The sequence below is a fragment of the Dipodomys spectabilis genome, unplaced genomic scaffold (genome assembly GCF_019054845.1).
Source record: "Dipodomys spectabilis isolate Male_0828 unplaced genomic scaffold, ASM1905484v1 ptg000009l, whole genome shotgun sequence".
In the NCBI taxonomy this organism is placed as follows: Eukaryota; Metazoa; Chordata; class Mammalia; order Rodentia; family Heteromyidae; genus Dipodomys; species Dipodomys spectabilis.
In genome coordinates this window covers 16,823,234-16,846,187 of record NW_024870686.1, presented here as the reverse complement: position 1 = coordinate 16,846,187, position 22,954 = coordinate 16,823,234, and the positions used below count along the sequence as shown (strand labels likewise).

The window sequence follows — 22,954 nt, the reverse complement described above, 5'->3', positions numbered from 1 at the left end:
CGAGGGTCCTGTGGTTTCCTTATGCCATCCCACCAAATAAGCCCTAGTCAGACACTCTGGCTAAATGTCTTTACCTTGCCCAGGCCACATGCAATCCTCACCCTCAATGATACAAGCTCAGATGCCTCTTGGTTGTTCTTTCTTCCTGTCCTATCCTAACAGCTGTAACCACGTTATTCAGGCAAGTTCCTACTCTAGAAATTCAGGAGTCCCTCACCACAGTCTACATATCAGCTCTAAGTATCCAGTGTACCACCAACTGTCTTCTTTTTGTACATGTGGTCATTCTCTTTCTTGCTGGGATATTACACCTGTGAAGCCAGGGACTCTGCACAGTGTTTTTCCTCTGGTGGAATCTTGCGTGACTACCACAGAGCCTGGCCCAGGCTTACAAGCTCAGTGTGACTTCTGCGAATGTTCTGTGTGACTGTGGACAATCAGCCTGCCCGCACCCTTGGTCTTTCAGCTCTGTGTCTTGGCTCCCATGTCTCTCTACTGTCATCAACAACTACAAACAAATATTTGATTTTGATTGTGATCTTTATCCATGTACCACTCTGATGGGGTTCAATGAGTGAGGGGAGATGTAGAGAAAGCTCAGAGGCTACTGTCCTCCTCCTCACCGGCCCTCTACTTACCGCCACTTCCACTGACTGCATGGAGAGGTCGCATGGTGGCTTCAGGGCCTTGGGCCTCGTGGCGTACCAGAAAGTGGTGAGTGCTGCAAAAGCTCCGAAGCCCATGAGTGTGTTGGTGGGAAGCGTGCGCATGTATTGACGGATGTCAACCAGTTCTGGCAACCGAAAATACTGGAACAGTTCGTGGGCCTGCATGGTCCTGTGCTGGTGCTTCTTTAAGCCAAGTTCTGCAAGAAGAGAAGAATGGTACATTCACTCTGGGTACTTAGAGCGCTCTTCAGACTGATTAATCAAGACATTAACTCCACAGACCAGGTCTCCTCCTAGATGTCAAATTTCATGTTTCTGAAAGCACTTCATAATTCATTTTTGTCCCCTTTCTCCATTATCTTGCCTTAGAAAAATGTTTTCATTAACCACATTAAAAGGACTTTACTTGTGTAGAATTCTTACCACAAAATACTCAAATAAATGGAACTTTGTTCTCTTTCATCTAATCAAATACATTCAATTCACATTACCAAAGCTAATAGAGATAAGAGTGACATGAAACAAAACAAACCTGTCCAACCCACCTAAGGACTCTCAGCTATATTTTCTGACAGATCTCAGAACAAGTTCCCCAACTGGTAAAACAGACTGTCTAAGTTTCAACACTTTTCTCTCACCTTCCCAGCACTTGTACATGCTTGCTCACTCCTCCCCTCTGACCCCACCCTTCTGTCCTGGTGTTTGAACTCAGAGCTTTCCACTTGCCAGACAGCTACTCTACCATTTGAGCCACATCCCCAGCGTTTTTTCAATAGTCTTATATTTTTGGTTGGGGCTGGTCTTGAGCCATGGTCCTCCTACTTATGCATCCTGCATAGCTGGAATTACATGCACAGAGCACCACACCTAGTTACTGGCTGAAATGGGGTCTTGCTAACTTTTTGCCTGGGCTTGCCTTGTTCCACAATCTTCCTGACTCCATCTCCTGAGTAGCTGAGATTACAAGCATGTATCCAGCATGCCCAGCCCTTCCTAATAATCTTCATACCACACAATATGCATACAAATGCTGGAGGACTCAGTTGGCTATTCTAATTAGGTCAGTTGCTTTTACATCCCCTCCCCCCAGATATTGTATCTCAAATAAAAATATAAATGAATTAGTATGCATATATTTTAACCTGCCTACCAGATACCTAGAGAGCTTATAGAATAGTGTTTGAGAGAGAGTATAGCATGGTATTCAAGGTCTTAAATTCTGGAGCCAAATCCTGACTCTCTGACTTATTAGCTATATGATGTAAGACAAAGCATACTGCCCTCTGTATCTCAGTCTGCATCTGTACAAATGGAGATGAACCCTCAGTGGGCTTTTAGGACTATCAAATGATTTACATAAAGTTGGTGTCACATACCACCAGGTGCAAAACAAATGTTAAATGTTGTTGTTTCCTCTACCAATGCCCTGATGTGTTCTCAACGCACCATGGCAGGTTGCTCAGCTAGTGATAAGCCATGTTTATCCACAGTTTACACATAAGAAAGGATTCAAAACATGCGGAATAAAATTAGATAAATTTACAGACAATTTATATACAGGTGATTCCAAAACAGCAAATGTGCCATCCAGATTTTTTTAACTCAATTCTAATTAGAAAGTTATTGATTTATAATCTGTGAACAAAAGGGAAGTAACTCAGAGCAAATCAGCTGAGAGGCTTTTTTTCAACAACTCCTTGGCAAGCAACAAGGAGGGTTCCAGCCATACTGTAGATCAGATGGCATCTGTGTGTAGCTTGCTACATATTCCTTTTAATGGCTAGGTCACAAGACTGAAAAAGAGTGTTCTTTTGGGAAACATAGAAATCTTTTGTTTAAATGTAAATCTATACTATTAGTTACTTTCACAGAGTAGCAGAATATCAAGCTGCTTTTACTGACCAATAAGGGCATAATGCATTTGTTTGAATCATTCAATCTTGTGTTACCACCTCAGCCCAGGTTAAGTAGATACAGACACAGACACAGACACACAGACACAGACACACACAGACACACACACACACACACACACACACATATGCACACACAGAATTAATAGGACAACAGATAAAGAACAGATAAGCAAATGTCTTCAGGTCATAACTACAGAGAAGGCACCAACACAGAGTCACTCACCCTCTGTGCCACCAACAGCTGACTGCTTGGTGACAGAGAAAAGGGCAGAAAGGCTGGGGGTGGGGCAGGGGCTAGAGGAGCTCAGCTGGCGCTTACCGGCCTGCCAAGGTCTTTCAGGGCATTAGTCACATGTGAGTCCCATGCTGCTGCCCACTGGGCTAAAGGTAACTAGCAGACAAATCCATCCCTGACTTCTCAGGAGAGCAGAAGGTGGAGGATGGGCCAATGAGGAGCTGGGACTGGAGTCACCCCATTGCTCCACCCATGGGCAGGGACCTGCTTCAGTGAGTGTGGCTGCTGGGGGCAATACTGCAAACAGACACTGTTTTCTTTCTGCTCAGCTTCCCAATGAGAAAAGACAATGGCACATTTCTTTTAAGCCCCTTGACATGAAGGCTGGGATGTTGGGTTGTTGTATGTCCAAAGAAGAGACAGCCCAGAAAGAAACAGATTAGGGGAAGTATTCACAGCAGACTTTCTCTCAAGAGACATTCACAGAAACTCAGCTACTCTGGTCACCTGGTACATCCCAGTGCCCAGAAACAACACATAGAAAATGGGAAGGTGTTGCCAAGGATAGGGTCCCAGCTTCTAATGAACTGACCACTTAGTGGGAAAGACAAAATTAAACCAGCAAGGTCTGCCAGGTCTTGGAAAAGGCTTTTCTGATTAAGAGATAGATCCATCCAAGTTCTGCAAGAGACTTCAAGGATAAGCTGACAAATAGAGACTAGATCCTACTGGAATACACAGTCAGGTAGCCAAACAGCACCACAACTCTGCAAACACAAACAACCTTACACATCTAATGTGCAACTGGGTGCTGGTGGCTCATGCCTATAATCCTAGCTAATCAGGAAGCTGAGATCTGAGGACTGAAATCTGAAACCAGCAAGGGCAGGAAAGTCTATGAGACTCTTATCTCCAATTAACCAGCAAGAAGCAGAAGTAGAGCTACGGCTCAAGTGGTAGAGACTTGAGCACAAAAACAAAGGACAAAGTCAAGGCTCTGAGTTCAAGCCCCAGTACTGGCATGCAAACACACACACACACACACACACACACACACACACACACACACACACACAATTTAATGGGAAAACTAATCTTGCCCTCTAATTACCTGCTACTTGTCTTCATTACCCTCAGCACTCCTAGTATGAATAGGGATTCTCCACCCCTCACCCAAACACCACCCCCTTTATCTACACTCCCTAAAGCCCCTGCAGTAATTTCCATAAAACCTACATTATGGGAATTTACAGCGGCTATTCAACAGAATTTCATCCCTGAGTGAGGCTACCAAACAAGTTATTTCAAAACAAATAGTCATGCACAGGGATTAAACTTGTCTATTTTAAGTAGCAGCAGCCACCAAGCTATAAACTGCATTACACTAAGAAAGTTTAAAAAGTCTGGGAAGCTGAATCTTAAAAAAACAAAAACAAAAATAAAACACAACACAGAAAAACCATTTCAGAACATTACATGTTTAACAGCACACATACAACAGCACTTTATTAGATACTAATCTGTATTGCTCAGCATTTAAAGCCAGCCAAATTCCTCCATTTAGTGGGTTGTAAGGCAAGCCACAGCAGTTTAATTCATCCTCTTAGCTGGCAGCCAGGTAACAGGCTGCAAATCAACTTCACTGAGCAAACTGGCCAATGCTGCCAATCAAAAGATGATAAGTCTCTGCAATAAGACAATATCTCACTTGGTTATGTGTAACTCTTCTGTATGAAACTGGTAGTATCAAAAATCTGTTGCCTTTACTTTTTCTGCTATTAAGGAAAAACCACCTGGGTATTTAACAATGGAGGTAGACCTACATTGGAAGAAAATTAGGTATGATTACTAGCTTTATATGTTGTATGTAAATATAAACACCATGCTTTGATATTAAGTCCAAATAGGTCTCTTAATAAGTATTAAGACTCATGTACTTGCTAATAAATGGCTAAAACTCAGAGATAGATTTTGGTCTCATTTCAATTTTGTTCTTATTTTAATTTTTAAAATTTTATTTTTATTTATTTATTTTTTGGTTCCGGTTGTGGGCCTGAACTCTGGGCCTGAGCGCTGTCCCTCAGCTCTTCATCTCAAGGCTAGCACTCTACCACTTGAGCCACAGCACCACTTCCAGCTTTGTTTTCTGCTTATGTGGTGCTGAGGAATCGAACCCAGGACCTCATGCATGCAAGGCAAGCGCTCTACCACTGAGCCACCTTCCCAGCCCCTTATTTGAATTTTTTAAATATATTTTTCTTATTGTAAAATACTGTATAGAGGGGCTACAGTTACATGAGTAAGGTAATGAGTACATTTACTATCAAGCATTGTTACCCCCTATAATCCCTTCCCTCCCCACCTCCCCATCTCCTTCTCCCCCCCCCCCCAATTAGTTGTAAAGTTCGTTTTCAACATAGTGTCTTGTACATCTCCTTGTTACAATGGGTAAATCTGTATCCTTGTTTCAGCATTTTGTTATTTCCCTTCCTCTCCCGAAATTAGAAAAATGTATATACACTGGAATCAAATACAGTGAAAACAGGGGGTATACCATGGGGGAAGGACATACAAAGAGAAAAAATCACATAGTATATAGTACATTAAAAACAACAGTAACAAAGAAAAAAACCTCTTGTATACCTATCTTGGGGTTCATTTCATTTAGCATCATCTTATATGGTCATATATAAATAGCTTTTGACCTTTTCTGCTTGTCCTAGACGTATACTAGTTATTGCGAATTGGAATTTTTTAAATCCTCTCAAAAGCAAATTTCCTCTAGGAGAGTTTACAGCCCAGATTCATAAATGATGCTGCTTATTGCTCAGAATATGATTCCCGTGGCTTACAGGCTTAGGAAGCCAGTAATCTCAGTAGCAACACCACTCTACTGACAACTCGCTTCTCCTCCTCCCCAACTCCTTACAAAAAGGGGTCCTGGGCTGGGCCTTTTGAACTGCCTATAAAGTGAAGTCAGAAACCACAGAATGACAAAGGGATGTGACAACTGCTAAGGAAATCTGTCCCAGGTTGAGCAAAAATAACAACAACAACAAACAAACAGAGCAGAGGTAGCTCTAGTAGAAGCAACCACAGCAGGGCAGGGTAATAGGTCCTGGATGGCATGACTATTCGAAAATGAAAATCTTACCTCTTCATCCAAGCTTTGGGTAAATTGCTAACAACACAAGCAGCATTTCTTTGCCATTCTAAGGAGCTTTCCCATCCTGAATTCTTAATGAATATCACAATAGCAAAATGATAGGGAGAAAACCAATGGCAGAGGAGCAAAAGGCTTCTTCAAGGTATTGGTCAGGGTGGAGACCCTCATCTAACTCAAAATTCTATCTCCGTGTGATTCCTAACCTCAGCTGGAACACTCACTAACTGTGAGACTAGGTGCCATGGGTCCTTCTAGCAGTAACAGTTTCTGATGACAGTCTCAGATGAAATTCATCTAAACTCTCAGTAGCTTACATAAGTGCTATCACCTGGATCTCTGCATAGTGGCTTCAGTGCCCAGTGTACGCAAAAGTTCACCTCTCACCCCTGAACTTGCTTTATAAGGAAGGTGGCTCAGAGCCAGAGGTGGTACACAAGGACACCATTCTCTAAGGACACACACAAATGCGTGCACACGCATACACATACACACAGAGACTACAATTCTGTAAACTTTTTACTTACGTTAACATTTTATTTTCTCCTTCTCATCTATAAGCCAAGAAACAGGTGCTCTGGACATGCACCTTCTTGTGAAGTTCCTCAAGTTTGCGTCAAGCTGAATAACAGCAGTTTGCTGGAATGCTGCACTCGGAACGCAGACCACAAACAAACCCACATAAATAGTTTCCCTGCCTGGGCAGCAGCAAATGAAAAAATCCTGCCATCTTTCCTTAATGCAACAAGCCAAGCTGGCACCATGCTGCCATTCCTCGCCCCACCTCCTCCCCTTGTACAATAGGCTATTTACAGAAGGCTGAAAGTGCCCCCTTTGTCCTGTGCTAGCTGGGCAGAGCTCAGGCCTCTGGGAAGAACAAGAGAGCAGCAGTCAGGCCATTTGCTGCTCTTTCAATTTGCTACTCCAAAACTGTTGGATGCATGCTCCTTAACCCTGGCTGGCAAATCACCTAAAGCTAGATTTGCTTAAGCCATCGTCTCTAAAACCAAAAGAGCAGTTGGCCTGTCCCTCGAGAGAGGAGAATAACAGAGGTCCCAAAGAGATGTAAGTCTCCCAAGCTAGAGGAGAGGTAGAGGTCGAGATCCAAACCTCACCCCACACAGGAAGGCTCTGCAACCCTTGCTACCCTTGGCCCAACTCACTGTGGCATGAGAAGATGTGGTAACTGGGATTAGGTGCCCAAATATGCCAGGGGTTCCACAGAGGTATCCCTGCCCATCACCCTAGGGCTTTTCTTCTCCATTACATATAACTACCCCTAGGCCCAGGCTTTTTCATTTCCATTAAAGGGAGCCATTTCCACGAAAACTTGCCAGAAATGCCTTATATTTATAAACTTCAGTTCATAAATTATTTGTACACTTACACCCTCTCCTTACTAATCTCATCTAAAGTTATTAGGAGAAAAGTAGGATACAAACCTTTGAACAGTAAGTTTTAAGATTAAAGGCATCCCCCACCCATTCATAATGGCCATAGGTCACAACTATCATATATGCCTCCTCTCAAATAAAAGAACCTAAACATAGCATGCCCAACTTGAAAAGGCAAAGCAGTTTCCTGATTCATCAAGCTCTATATACATCTAAGCCACACGACAAAATAAATTACTGCTTTCTAAAACTAATATTTTTTCAAACAAGGTCCTCGGTCTCCTTAAGGCCACATTTTGAGGCATCAACAATATTCTGGAGAACATATTTATGCATTTCTTCCATTTAAGTTGAAGTATTTTTAAAGTCACATACATAGTAACTACTGAAAAAAATTTCAAACCACAAAAACAGTTTTTAATATTAGAACAGTGAAGTTTTGTCCTATGATCATATCCATATAACCACACCTTATCCTTTATTGCTTTTTAACTGGTTTTAAAAAGCTTTCTAGCTGGATGCTGGTGGCTCATGCCTGTAATCCTAGCTACTCAGGAGGCTGAGATCTGAGGACTGTGGATCCATGCCAGCCCAGGCAGGAAACTCTGTGAGACTCTCATCTCTAATTAACCAGCAAAAAATTTCCAGAAATGGAGGCTATGGCTCAAGTGGTAGAATGCTAGCCTTGAGCAAAAAAGCTTAGGGACAGCACCCAGAACTTAAGTTCCAAGCCCCAGTACCAGAAAAAAAAAAAAAAAATCAAAAAGCTTTCTGTAGTAGTATTCAACACTTGCCTTTGTAAAGTCAAACTCTTTAAGAAATACCTAGTTGGTGTTAAATTTCTTTGCCTTAGAAGAAACCAGATTCAGTTGTCTTGCCTCCACAAGGACCTAAAATTGGCAGAGACTTTTCAAAATGAGGTGCCTTCTCCACTTGATGTTTGAAAGAGTCCTTTTACGTTGGGGTTCACGGATTATTACATTATTCAGATGTGGGTACAAACTGAAAAGAGACTTCCAGATCTGTTCTAGAGATTTGGAAATAAAACACCCAACACAAATACTTATATGAACAGCTAACAAATTAGTAAGTGTAAATGAAATCGTGACTTTCAAGGAAAGCTACTCTGTGAGGCAAAAGCACAAGCCAAAACAGTCCTCAAAGGGTGACTTCAGCCTAAGAGAACTTCAGTCCATGCTAAAGGGACAGAAACAAGACCAGGAAAGCAACTCCCTACTATATTCTGGAACAAATGGTGAAGTCAAAGTAGAAGGGAGTGTGGAAGGAGGCTGTTAAGAGATCAGCTGAGCTATGAGTCCTTATGAGCCACCGTTCATTAAGGGCTTACTGTGTTCAGCACTGTTCTATGCAATCACATACATGGCCTAAAGTGCTCTTCATCACAGCTTTTATTTATTGCATGAGTGTTACTGCCTCAGTTCAAAGAACAAGAGACTGCAGTGACACATCTTACCCATGCTCCACACAAGAAAATACTAGAGCCCAGGTGTGAAGCCAAAGCCTGTGGCCCTTGAGAATCAAGGGATACACAAGGCATTCAGATCTAGACAGAGGTGGAAGATGATTATGACAAAAAGCCCAATACACAGTTACTATAAACAGTTAGGACTTAAAAGAACCCACATGCCCATCAACAAATAGGTGATAAACCAAGTGCTATATACACATACAGTGGGCTAGAATTCAGTCTATCATAGGAAGAAAATATGGATAGATGCCATAACACGGTGACATGGGTGAATCATGAAAATAGTACGTTATGTGAAATAGGTCAAGTACTGTACAAGCTCATTTCTAGGAGGGAGCAATGAACAGAAAGTAGAAGAGAGGTGGTTGGGGAGGAGGAGTGGAGACATCAGAGTTATTGCCTAATGGACAGTTTCTGTTTGGGATGATGAAAACTCTGGGGAGAGAATGGTAATCATTATACAACCCTGCAAATATACTTAACACCATTGTGTAACTGAACACTTAAACATAGTTACAATAGTAAACGTTGTTAGGTATGTTTTAGAGTTAAAAAAATTTCAAGTCCTTTATAAACAAGTCAGCATTTGGTAACCAAGTGGATGTAAATGGGGGCGATAAGGAATTAAGGATCCAAGTTTCTGGGCCTGGGAGAATGGATAGTGAGACAGTGAAGAGAGACGGAAGGTGCTTGGTGAGCTGCCAGCCCCACTTTCCAAGGTCCTGAAAAATCTTCATTCCGATGCAGAAGGAAACTTCTGGGGTCACCATATGCTTCTCTGGACAGGCTCCCCACTGGCTCCCTACTTCAGCACAGCATTGGGGACACAAAGTACAGGGCATGTGGCCTCACTTCCTCCTTGGCATGCCTGCCCTCTCCCACACCCCATGCCCTTCTTCTCTGTACCTGTTCTGCATCTCCCTCTCGCCTGGATCCTCTTCCTTGGCCCTGTTTATGATATCAACATGTCATCCAAACAGTCCAGGGTCACTTCTTTTAATGAATTCTTACAGGACGCCCTCAGTAAGTATCCTTAGTCCTTCCACTGAATTCTAACAATACTCGGGCACCTCCTGTTTTACTATTTTAAATTTATGATGAGTGAAACTTAATACCAATATAGCTGCTCCTCTCTCCTATTGCCCTTGGTGCTTAACAAAGTCTTTCAAAACAGGTACTTCATGAATATTTACTGAGTCATGAATGAACCACTGTGATTCTGACCGTTTCCCTACACCAAGCTGCTGGAGGGTGTATTTATAGAACAGTGGTTCTCTGAAGAGGAAAGAGCATTCAAAGCAACCCTAAACCCTAGTAACCTTCTTCCTCTTCTCTGCCCATCCCCCTTCCATCAGAGTTGCTGTGAACCCATGTACTGAAGGGAGGAAACAACAATAGGGGAGGGAGCTAGCAGACAATAGCATAAAGGCTACGTAAACTATTTTCTTTCCCATTACATGATGCTTTTGGGTGTATCAGCTTCCCAAGGATGGCCTCCCTAGTCTATAGCTGAGTTTTCTATGACAGAAGAGAGAATTCTCCAACAAACCCAAGAAACAGGCCAGATTTCTTCTTAGCACTGCAGTACCATGGGAGGATTGGTGGTGAGAATATTCCCCAAACACGGACTGCTGGGCAGGTGGTTGTTGGAGATGTAAGGAATGTTGGCAACAGGACCTGCCCAACATTCTCCAGAGCAAACTAATAAGCAAACAAACAGCCCATGTAACTCTCCTCCCTCCTCTCTTTAACACAGATACAAAAAAGACCTGTTGTGGAAATCTATCTGGGAAGATGGATGGGCCTGGTGAACCACCTTCTGGTCACATGAAAGCCTTTGTGTGGGCAAGGAAGGTTAGTGCTTATTGAGATGCCTGTAAGAGCAAAGTCTCCTTTCAAAAGCCATTTGTCTTCAAACATTGATTTAAAACTGCTCCATAATTTCTGTATATATGTCATGGCAAGGCAGCGAAGTTTTATTATAAGGGCTAGAGGAGGAAGTGGGCCTGAACAGAACAAATATAGTTATCAGTATAGCTTTAGTTGGGGACAAGGTCACCTGTTTGGTGAACTGGTCCAACTCTTCTGCAGGAAACAAAACAGAAGAAAATTCTGTGGATCCCAAATAAGGCATGTTATTTCAGCTGACATTCAACCCAGGGAAGAGTCATAATTATGCTGACAAGACTGTATTTTGAAGACTATGACACCATGGTCTCGGGGTATTAGGCAAAACAAGTAGAACCTGTTATTGTAATAGCTAAAGAAGGAAATCAAATTCCTCTTGCCACTAAAATAATCTGATAAAATAGAACCACAAAGTAAACACTGAAGTAACAGCTAAAAAGAAAAGGGGTCCCATGTCCTGTTTCAATGGCCAGGGCTGGACTCCAGTTAGATAGGTACTTCTCTACTTAGGACCTCAAAACTGAACATGAGGTCCATTCATTTGAGAAACATCACACAGATAAGGGACCTAAGTCCTAGGATTCTCCCAGATGCTTTGTACAAAGCCAGTATCTTCCAGTGGTAATGACTGAAAGAAACAGAACAGAAACATGGAAAAGAATCCTAGACTTAAATGCCAAAGAGCCTGTTCCAGGTACTGATTGTGTCCCTGATAAGCTACACAATAATGAGGCAAACCTCTGCCTATGTGGGCAGAAAGGGGTGGAAACAGAAGAGAGCCACACCCCCTTCCCTTAGAAATACCATGGCAACATCTCCAAGAAAAAGTAAAGGAAAACCAGGTGACTCTTGCAAATCAGCAGGACTCTACCTATACTTAGGATCCCCAAGTAACAGTGACAGAGAAAGAAAATAATCAGTGTTAATGGCCATCAGTTCTATGTGGTAGACCTATGTGGCTAGCATTACTATTTTATCATTGTTTAATATTCAGCTTTATTTTTTCATTTTATTGGGGTAAATATACACTATGAAATTTACCATAGTAACCACTAATCATATTTTAAAAGTATTTCTTAAGATAAATGAGATATAAGTAGGCTAAGTCCATTAATGTACCTCTGTATTTATGTATTTCCCACTTGCTCTACAAAGGATTTAGGGTGGAAACCTGTTCTTATTAAAGAATGACAGATGGACTATAAACCTCTCCCAGAAAACACATATCTAAGCCTTCACTGTCTGCCTGTGTTGGGCCCTGCCTAGCCTCTGATTTGGTATGGGTGCCACTTCCAAATAAGAATCTTTGGGGGGAGGAGGCAGGCAGACCTCAATCAAAATAAACAATATTCTGAAAATGGCAGGGAATAAAAAATTCTCCATAGTTCTTTGCAAACAGAAAGTCGTTACCATGAGGATAAAGTACTGGCAACGTTTTCTGTGCTTTCAGCACAAACTAGTTCAGGAGATCCGAGAAGCCAAACGCACCTGCAGGAGGTAAGCCAGGTTGGCACACAGAGGGCGAGAGCCTCAGAAGAGCACTGGAGGGCCTGGGGCTGCAGGCATCTGGCAAGGGGAAAACTCTATGGGTCAGAGGCTGGAAGAGGGCTGTGTAGACAGCCCAAGTGGAACCAGGCCAAGTCTAAACAGGCAGAAACAGGTGGGGGTAGGGAGATAACCACAAAAGTCAGACCTTGCTGGGTGCAAGGAGGTGGAGGCTGGCAAGGAGGCAGGCAGGGGTGGGTCAGGGACCTGTAGCTAGCTCACAAGTCAGAGCCAGGGAGACAGCTTCTCTCTCCCAGGATGCATTCTTGTCAACTTGGGAGAGACCAACTGCTGGAGACTAGCTCTTGGCTGGGGGAGTGTAGTTCATTGATCTCTTGGGCGCTGGCTAGCCTGATCTAGGCTTGTTGGGGAACAGAGAAGAACAGACCTAGTCCTTGTCCTCAAGGAGCCCAGTGGCTCACAGAGGTCACAACTATCAAATAGCCATGACCTGGATAAGGTGGCTGAAGAGGACATAAGGTTGGGTAGGGTTACTTACACCTCTTAAAAATAGATCAAGGTTTCAGAGTGGTTCAAAATCAGAAAAATGGCTTAGCAGAATAGATGGGAAAAGTACAGATACAAAGACTTCTAACCAGAGAGGCAAGGGTAGGGATATATGAGGTTGGAGACACCATCCTCTTTGGTGTTTTTTTTTTTTTTATTAATATATAGATTGCAACAAGGTTGTTGTTACTTTAAAACCAGAAGGAAATGAAATCCATAATTTTTCAGTAAGCTTCCTCAGGACTGAAGAGTCTTTCAAGGACATGTAGAAGAAGAAACAAGTGAAACAGACCCAGATTTTGCAATTTGTATGGGGAGGGGGTAAGAGAAGTATAGAGCCTGAGCTAAAATTACCCAGAGAGTTCAGGTAACTGTCACAAGAAGTGACTGGCCCAGAAGAAGCTGGAAAAAGAAAAAGCTACTCTAACAAGTTACAAAAGATGACAGAACGAAGACCCAGTATTTAATGAGAGAAAGAAGAAAAAGATGGTCCAGTCTGGCCATTGTTGACTGGACAAGATGACAGTAGGGTTGAATCTTCATTTCATTTATTTAAAAGTAAGTTTATTAGGGCTGAGAAGTTGGCTCAGTGGTAGAGTGCTTGCCTTGCATGTATGAGGCCCTGGGTTCGATTCCTCAGGACTATATAAGCAGAAAAAAGCCAGAAGTGGTGCTGTGGCTCAAGTGGTAGGGCACTAGCCTTGAGCTGAAAAGCTGAGGGACAGTGCCCAGGCCCAGAGTTCACCCCTCATAACTGACAAAAAAAAAAAAGTTTATTGTAAAAATTTCCATACCTATTCAATAGCAGACACAGTATAATAAAACTACAATATACCCATCACCCCAACTTTAGCTTTAGATATGACTCATACTTTAGTAATAGTTAAATTAATTATATCCACTTAAAATTGTTTTATAAAGCAAATCCCAAACTACCAACAGCTCTATTAACTTTACAATTCAAGAAACCATTTGTGAACTGAGTGCAGATGGTTCATACCTATAATCCTAGCTACTTGGGAAGTTAAGATTAGGAAGATCATAGTTTGAGGTCATCCTAGGTAGAAAAGTTCCAAAGTCCCCTTCTCAACTGAGAGGTGGGCCAGTGATGCATGCTGGTTACCATATTGGGAACATGGCAGGTTGATCTCAGGTATAACTCAAGCAGGAAATGATATATGCTCATATTCTCTCAAAAATAAACAGCCAGGCTCTGGTAGCTCATGCCTATAATTTTAGCTACTCAGGAGGCTGAGATCTGAAGATCGTGGTTCAAAGCCAGCACAGGCAGAAAAGTCCCCATGAACATCTTATCTCCAATTAACCACTCAAAAACCAGAAATGGAGCTGTGGCTCAAAGTGGTAGAATACTAGCCTTGAGTAAAAATGCTCAGGGACAGAGTCTAAGCCCTGAGTTCAACCCCCACGAACTGGCAAACAACAACAACAAACAGTGAAAAACAAGGTTGGAGGCGTAGCTGCTGCCTATAAGTGTGAGACCTGAAATTCAAACAGGAAGGAAAGAAGGAAGGAAAGAAGGAAGGAAGGAAGGAAGGAAGGAAGGAAGGAAGGAAGGAAGGAAGGGAGGGAGGGAGGGAGGGAGGGAGGGAGGGAGGGAGGGAGGGAGGGAGGAAGGAAGGAAGGAAGGAAGGAAGGAAGGAAGGAAGGAAGGATAGACAAGAAAGAAAGAGATTGGTTCATGGACCTGTAAGCCTATACTGTATTCTGAAAACTGCCAAAAATTCTCAACAAAGGAAGCCAACTTAAATACTGACTGAAGCAGCCTATCCACCATAATATTGAATTGACATACAAGAAAACATTTCATATATTCAGTTGACAAATATCCATTGTTCACCGTGTGCCAAGCACAGCTTGGAAGATATGGTAGAGAACAAGAGAGAAAATCAAGTCCATCTTGCCTTCTATGTTGTGAAATTTGGGAACCAAAAGCAAAATCCATTCTGGATTTTACTGACTCTCCGACATCAGATCCTACAACCTAATTCCAGAGAACTATTTTAGTTTCCATTCCCCTCTAACAAATTGAGTCGTCTTCTTTCTAAAAATGTCATCCAGCCATATTGGTGGAAATAAAGGAATGAATGAACGTTCTGACTCTCTGAACTTGTCATGACACATCCTAGCCAGCATTAAATACATTCCTAATATGTAAATTCTTTTGTTTACAAACTCTATCCATACTCTACAAATATTTTTCATCATAAAACACAAATATTAACTCAAAAGAAGGCAAAAATATCTAGAGAGTTTCTAATCTCACAACCCTAATACATGTTCTAACTCTCTCCCATGGTGACTACATCCCGTTTTGTGTGTGCTTTTGTGTGTGTGTGTGTGTGTGTGTGTGTGTGTGCATGCTAGTGCTGGGGCTTGGACTCATGGGCTAGTGCTCACCCTTGGATTTTTTGTTCAACCAGGTGTTCTACCACTTGAGCCACAGCTCTACTTTCAACCTTTTGATGATTAATTGGAGATAAGAATCTCTGCTTTGAACTGAATCCTCAGATCTCAGCCTTCTGAGTAGCTAGAATCACAAACATGATCCACCAGAGCTTAGCATATGGATGCCCATTTTGTAGACTTCCCGTCAGATTCCTAAGCACTAAGGGCAGCCTATCCGGCAGGATTCCCCATTAATTTCCACTTATAATAAGGGGAATAAATAAATAAGGATCTCAACGGAAGTAAGCTGCACCTCAGAAGCAGCATGGCAGAGTGTAGCAGAAGAGCCTGCCAAAAGAACCTCTAATACTGAAGAAACAGAGGAAGATATTCAACCATTACCACTGATAGGAAAATGATATGCTGTAGTGGGCATTTCTGCAAACTGTGCCTGGCCATAGATGAGAAGCCAAATGGACAAGGCCAGCTGGCCTGGAGAAAGGAGAATAAAGGCCACAGGGTCATGCCAGACTGAGACTAGTCACTACTCAGTAGATCTGTTCTAGGGACCTCAGAGCTTCAGCCCCCACACCCCAAGTGCCAAGGACACTCATCTTGCCTGAGGTTTAGAGAGGTGTTAGCATCCCCAGACTTACTACAGACCTTTGACAGGAGAGAAGAACAGAGGCTATAAATATCTTCGGAGGCTAACCTAGGGCTCTTGGCACTCAGCCATACGCTCTGGACTTCAGTTCTGAGGGTCCAGGTCATTGTCAACTCTACATGTTGGGATACCACAGAACTTCATGTAAGACACTGTACAGGTAACTGTCTTATGTGAGGAACAAAGAGTCATCTGACTGCTTTACTTCTGGCACAGAAACAAGGTACATTTTTCCAGCTGGGATACCAGGTAAGCAATGACTACAGTACAGTTATGTAAGATTATCTAGAAGTTGATACTCATTTCCCTCCCACATCCTATAAAGCCTACAGCCACTGACTTTTCATCATACCTAAAACCACACATGGAAAGACACCCCTAAGCTGTACTCTGGAACACCAAGTTCATTTCACTGAAGCAAAGGTTTTGCTTTAGAGATTTTTAATGCCTTGATCTTAGCTATAACATGTAGCTTTGTAGAACAAGCAATCCCGGACTGTACAATGTATATTATTATCAGGACCCCATTTGTTGGTGCATATGGCCATCCTAGTTTCAATCATTAGACAATATAAAGCCCTGGGTTTCTCTAAACGTGGGGAAACAGCAGGCTGAAGCCAGGTTGTGGAAGCACCTGCAACAGACAAGCTAAATAAAGACTGAGGGCCTAAAGAGAACAGGCCTGGCCATTTCTGTTCAGGGGGAATTTGATCAGAGCTCAGTTTCAGAAAAGGTACTTATGTTTAAACCAGGCTCTAGACTAGTTGGTAAGAGAATGAAAGAGAGAAACAGATATGTTGGGCAGTGTTATAGAGAGTAAGTTAGATTAAGTTGAACTGGCTGGCTGACTAGATTTCAGGACATAAGTCAAGGACAATACTGAAAGCCAGATATTCCTTCAATAGGCACTGGGCCCAGAAATAACCTCTCTCCCTCTGTGTGTATGTGTGTGTGTGTGTGTGAGAGAGAGAGAGGTGGGGGGAGATGAGAGGGAGGGAGGAATAGGGAGAGGGAGAGAGGGAGAAAGGGAGAGGGGCAGAGAGAGAGGGAGAAAGAGAAACAGAAAGAGGGAAAGAGAGAGAGAGAGAGGCTGAGTCATTTTTTCTCCCTACAAGCAGAGAGAGTTGGGCTATCTCAGAGCTTGGGCTTGCTCTAAAGAGTCTCAAAGGTAATAAGAAAGACAGAAAAATCAATAGCATCTGTGTGGGCTGGGATTTCACACCCAGCCCTCACTGCAGCCACAGCAGCCCTGCTTTGAGTTATTATTACATGCCTTCCAGTATTGCCTAAAATTTCACTGGGGAAAAAAAGAGGCTCAGACCACTGAATGATACAATGCCTTCAGACCCTGAAAGCCTGCAATTGTATTTTGATATCTATTACAAGTTTTCAACATGATCTAGAACTTACTGGGTATGCTTAAAATGCCTCAAGGCAGAGAACAGAAAGCAACCTGTGTGTCACAATGAAGGCAATCTCCTACGCAGTGTACTCTGCTCTATCTGTGCTGAGCCTGCGCCCATTTGCACCTGTACTCTCTTCTTCCTGCCACCTGCAGTATTAGTCATGCAGCCCAACGATTCTGCAGGCTGACAAGACCAAGTTCCAGGGCAGGCAAAGACTTTTACTTTTTTTTTTCTTTTTGGGTCTGGTCATGGGGCCTGAACTCTGGGCCTGGGCACTGTCCCTCAGCTCTTCAGCTCAAGGCTAGCAATCTACCACTTGAGCCACAGCACCACTTCCAGCTTTTTTCTTTTTGCTTATGTGGTGCTGAGGAATCGAACCCAGGGCCTCATGCATGCAAGGCAAGCGCTCTACCATGGAGCCACCTTCCCAGCCCCAGCTTTTACTTTTTTAATTCTCTAGAAAGTCATGGCTAGGTGGCAAATGATCTCATCACACATTGAACTAAGCTGAATCAAGTCTCTTTCAGTTTGGGGGTGGTACAAAAGGAGTGTACACACGGAATGTAAACGAGAGGAACAATGAAGTATGAAACAGTGGGAAAAGAAGAGAACTTCTCCTGCTCTGTCTTGTTACCAGGTGGGTAGCCTGGAACTTGCCAGCTCTAACTGAATTGAGCATTTTCTAGCTCCAGAGGAGTTGTGAAGTCAAGCAATTAAGAACACAGGCCCTGAAATCAGATGGCCAAGGTTCAAATCCTAGTGTGGGTAACTTTATGTTTTAGAAAGCATGAGTGAGGAAGGGGTGATATTGCACAAAAAGAAATGTACTCTTTATCTTACTTAACTGTAACACCTTTGTTCATCACTTTTATAATAACAAGACATTTTTTAAAAAGAGTATGAATGAGTAGGACCTGTCTTATAGATTACTCAGAACAGCATTTATTAGCTGCTACGGTCACCTCTCCTGTCCCAAACTCCTGGTCCTGCTCAGGCTGTGGCTACCACTTTGGTGGCAATTCTAGCCTGTTTTAAAACTGATAGTTGAGTCTTGGAAGAGAAGACTTAATCAGTGATGTTCAGGTATTTTGACCTTCTGGAAATGGACTTTTCCCTCACACCAAACCTTAGGGGAAAGTGCCAATTTCTACAGCTGCCAAAACTGTGCAAATGTGTAGATAATATATTTATCAGACATTCCACCCAGAAGGAGGAAATAGCCAAGAAGGCAATCCATATTTCTTCTTTTGATACTCTAACTTCTTTCTATTTATCTTTGCAAACCACACAATCCTTATGCTAACAGCTTTTTCTCCAGAACACATGACAGTCCATTCCAATCCATTCAAGAGTTTTAAAGTAGAACATATCTTAACTTAAAAAAAATATATATCTGAGTATACAGGAAATCTTGGTAAAGTGTTAAACTTAATAAATATTCAACAAGAAGGGAGAAATAAAGCATATCCACAGACTAAGCATGTGATATAATAATCTTCAAACAAATGTGACCACATAGAAAAAGTTCACAGTGTGACTTAGGTGATTAAAATGACATTATCAAAACTTGTGCTTCTGGAAGTAGCGCTGTGGCTCAAGTGGTAGAGCACTAGCCTTGAGCTGAAGAGCTGAGGGACAGAGCCCAGGCTCAGAGTTCAGGCTCCACGACTGGCAAAAAACAGACAACAACAAAACTTGTGCCTCTGATCAATACATGATTTAAAGTTCCTTTTCAATGTTTTTAGGGTTTAAAAAATAAAGCAGGAAGAAAACACACCAGATTGTTAATGGTATTTAAATCTGGAAGACCTTCATTTAAAAAATATATTGGTCCTATTTTCTTTAAAAAGCACACATTACTTTTGTTTTCTTTTCTTTTTTGTTGGTCGTGGGGCCTGAACTCTGGGCCTGGGCACTGTCCCTGAGCTCTTCAGCTGAAGGGTAGCACTCTACCACTTGAGCCACAGCACCACTTTGGGCTTTTTCTGCTTATGTGGTGCTGAGGAATCAAACCCAGGGCCTCATGCATGCAAGGCAAGCTCTCTACCACTGAGCTACCTTCCCAGGCCTCACACATTACTTTTATAACATGAAAAAAATATAAGTGGGGAAGGATGGTTTTGATTTAGATTTAGACAGCTTGCAAATTTGTATTTAAAACTGGAAGACTAGCAAATAATTCATGAAGAGAAGCAGCCCATTATGCTGAGCCAACAGTTTTGAAATCTTAGATTCAGGAGACAGCAAATGTATCCTTTTGAGGCATGCCCCAGCCCAGAACAGGTCCTTCGACCACCACCAGGTTAAGTTTCTGTCCAAAAGTGCCGTCCCTCCTAGCCAGCCACAGACACAGCACATCCGCGACCTAAGCCTTCCCAAGGTTACCATTGATTTGATACTGTTGCCTTTTACACTTAAAAACTTATAAATATCAGGATAGATATTATGTGGTACTTTCTCTTGTTGATACGGTCTATAGCCTCAGGATTATACAAACTTAAAACTTTCCTGGGGAGCAGCATTTGATGAAGATGAGAGGCCAAGCTGCTATCACAAATGCTGGGAAAGCTGTCTCTACCATATAGTTTTTGAAATCTCAAGCTCCTACTTTAGGGCTTGTGGTTCTTTCAAGTTCTCAGAAGGCTCTCTGAGCACTATTCTGTTGAAACTCAGTCAACTTTGGGGCCACTCTGTATCAGCTTGGTGCACTGAGAAATATTCTGCAGGCATTAGTGTCAAAGGTATTTTATGACCCAAAGTGTTTGTTTGAATACCAAGTTGGACTGATGACCTTCAATAAAAACTCTGGCACCTTACCTACTTTGTCAGTTGCAGAGTATGGCTTCAGGACATGACAGCGTTGAGCTGCCTTCAAGAAATTGTTTTTTTCTATTTTGTAACATAGGAGCCTTGCACATCACTTGCACAAGACCATCTATAAAACATTACTAATGGGTTCAAACTGAATAGAGTTTAGTTGTAAGGGACAATAAATGCAAGGCAACAATGGGCATCTGTTTTAAATGGTAAACTTGAACAAGAAATTCAACTAGCCTTAAACATTAAGTGTCCTCTGAAGTTATTGAGTAGAAACCCCTAGAAATGACTAGTATCCTTGGAGTCCAGCTTTTTTCCCAGAAAAAAAAAAAACAGACAGGGAGAAAAATGACAAACTTCTGTCTACAAATGACAGAGCCACCTGATCTCTTCTTAAACCCCCGCCCTTACACCAGACACAGTCATATTCTACAAGACCAACACATCAAAACTAAAGATATCATATGACTTAGACATCAAGCACAGCACTGTGGCATGCCGGTACACTTTGAGTCATCCCAAACTTATGATGAAACAAAGATCAAAACTCTGCCTGAATGGGATAAATAGATACCTTGTCAATGTACATTTTGTCACTTGTCACCCCTTAAATACCAAAAAATAAAAAGACCAGAGAATCCTTTTTAGTTGGGCTGCCTGTATAATACTGCCTGCAGGACCTAAAATATTGTCAAAATATAAATAAAAACAGACATGGGAAGGAAATATGCCAAAATGTTTATGATTGTGGGGGAAGGGAGGTTTAAAAATCTTTGTTTACAGTAAATTTAGAAAACAGAAGTCTTTAATATGCCTACATTCTTTTGAGAGGAGAGAGTAAAGTATGCTACAAGTATCCATTCATAAAATGTTAGTGCTCTCTCTCTCACACACACACACACAGAAAGAGAGAGACACAGAGAGAGAGAGAGAGAGAGAGAGAGAGAGAGAGAGAGAGAGAGAGAGAGAGAGAGAGAGAGAGAGCAATCTAAATGTATTGCAGTCTTTAATAAGGAGGAACCAGTCAGGCTAGGAGGAGATTTTTCCCAGTTGAGCAGGAACAAGAAAGAAGAAAAAAAGACCTGGTCCTGTTTGCTCTGCATTTATTGTATCACGCTGTACTGTCCAACTACAGAAGACAGGATCCTTTTAGCTATGCTTTCTTGATGCAGACCATCAACTCAGCTTTTGAGTAACTTACCTGCTGCACACGCCTGAAAAGAACTAGAATCAAACAAAAGCGTGTGTGTGTTTGTGTGTGTGTGTTCTATAATTGTTTTCATTGGGCTAATTACAGGTTATGTTGTGAAATGTGTGACACAAACTGCACAATCTGACCAGTAGTTTCTCTCGTGGTATCAAAGGTCAATGAACTAAAAGAAAGGTTATGGATAATCAGAGAACTCCGGATACTCCAGCTCCAAGAAACACTTAAAATTCTTAGCCAGGGCACTTGAAGGGCACTTGGTATCCTGGCGGGTCTTAATTAGGTTCCCTAACCTTCAGCTTAGGTGGAGCAGGGAGAAGCGTTTGCAAGCCTTGACAGCTACACTGATTAGCTGCAGCGTTCAGTCTTTAGATTTTAATCCACGTGTCCATTCAGGCCACCTCCGTCGGCCGTCTACCGCCGCAAGGTGATGAAATAAGGACTGAAAATAACCAAGCCAGCGCTCCTAACACCGCTGAACGAGCAGGGCTGTGTGCAGAGGCTGTGGGCGCTCCGGAGACACCGCGAGAATTTCTACCTACGGCGGCCAGCGGCTGTCGGTGCTGCCACTGACCCTCCCGCGAGAGCGCTCCACGCAGGGACCATCAGCGCCCGGCGACACGGGGCCGGCCGTGGGCGCCGCGCGCGGTGCAGCGCGCCCCACGCACCCGGGCCCCCGGGGGGCCGGAGCGAGGGATGCTCGCGGTGGTCCCCAACCCCGCCAGGCCATCGCGCCTCGCACCTGAGTGCAGGGACCCGCCCCCGGGCAGGGCCCGTCCCCGCCGCCGCCACACCAGCAAAGGGCCTGTCCCGCGACGCGCGCCCCCGTGAACCCGGCCCCGCGCCTGCAGGAAGCGGCGGGCGGGCCAGCAACCGGGGCTAGGGCGCAGGAAGCGGCGGCGGAGGCTCCGGCGGCCTCCCCGCGGCCGAGGGAAACGAGGCCGCAGAGCAGACACCGGAAAAGCAGAACATCCCGGGAACCGCGAGGTGGTTCCCGTGTCCCTCGCCGCCGCCGCTTCCGAGGCTGCTCGGTCGGCCCGGCCGGGTAAAGACCCCAGCCGCGCGCGCGCGCTCCTCCAACCGAGACCCGGGGCCCTGCGCGGCGGGCGCACTCACCTCCTCCGCTGCCCAGGCCGCTCCGCAGGCGGCTGTCACTGCAGTCCGCTCACTGCCCCGCGCCAGCTCCCGAGGCTATTTAACCAGTCGCGGCCACAGCTGCCCTCTGGCTGCGCCCCCGTCGTGGCAGACGCACCGGCTGGCTGCTGTAAGTGCGCGTGCCGCGCCCGCTCCGCCCCGCCCCGCCCCGCTCCAGCTTGCGAGCCCCACCCCGCATCCCTAGACCCGCCCCGCCAGCCCCGCTCCCGACACGCCCCGCCCAGCTCCGCCACTCGTCCGCTTCCACGCCCCCTCCTTCACGCCTCCTCCTCCCCCCTCTCCTCGCAACACCCCCCCTCCCTTCCCCCAGTCTGGAGCGCGCCAGCTCTGCCAGTGACAGAAGAAGGAAACCAACTAACGTGGCTAGAACCTCCCAGACTGCCCTCAGGTTTCACTGTCAATCTGAGGGAGAGCCCAGCGCCTGAACCCTGGAGCCTTGTGAACCCCGGAAATGTGGCTCCTTGCTTGGACAGT

At 43.8% G+C, this 22,954-nt stretch overlaps 1 protein-coding gene across 2 annotated transcripts in view; it reads right to left on the bottom strand.

The window, feature by feature from the left end:
- The window catches only part of Acsl1 (acyl-CoA synthetase long chain family member 1), a 67,567-nt gene extending 44,972 nt beyond the window's left edge, over nucleotides 1–22,595 (bottom strand). The window contains exons 1-2 of one of the 2 annotated variants that reach the window (XM_042699833.1): nucleotides 22,442–22,595; nucleotides 639–865 (exon numbers count right to left, since the gene is read on the bottom strand). In XM_042699833.1, the coding sequence (XP_042555767.1) occupies nucleotides 639–833 (195 nt within the window). In that variant the 5' untranslated portion in view covers nucleotides 834–865; nucleotides 22,442–22,595. The remainder of the gene's footprint in view (nucleotides 1–638; nucleotides 866–22,441) is intronic. The other variant, XM_042699822.1, reaches the window with a different exon arrangement.
- Nucleotides 22,596–22,954: the final 359 nt, after the last annotated feature.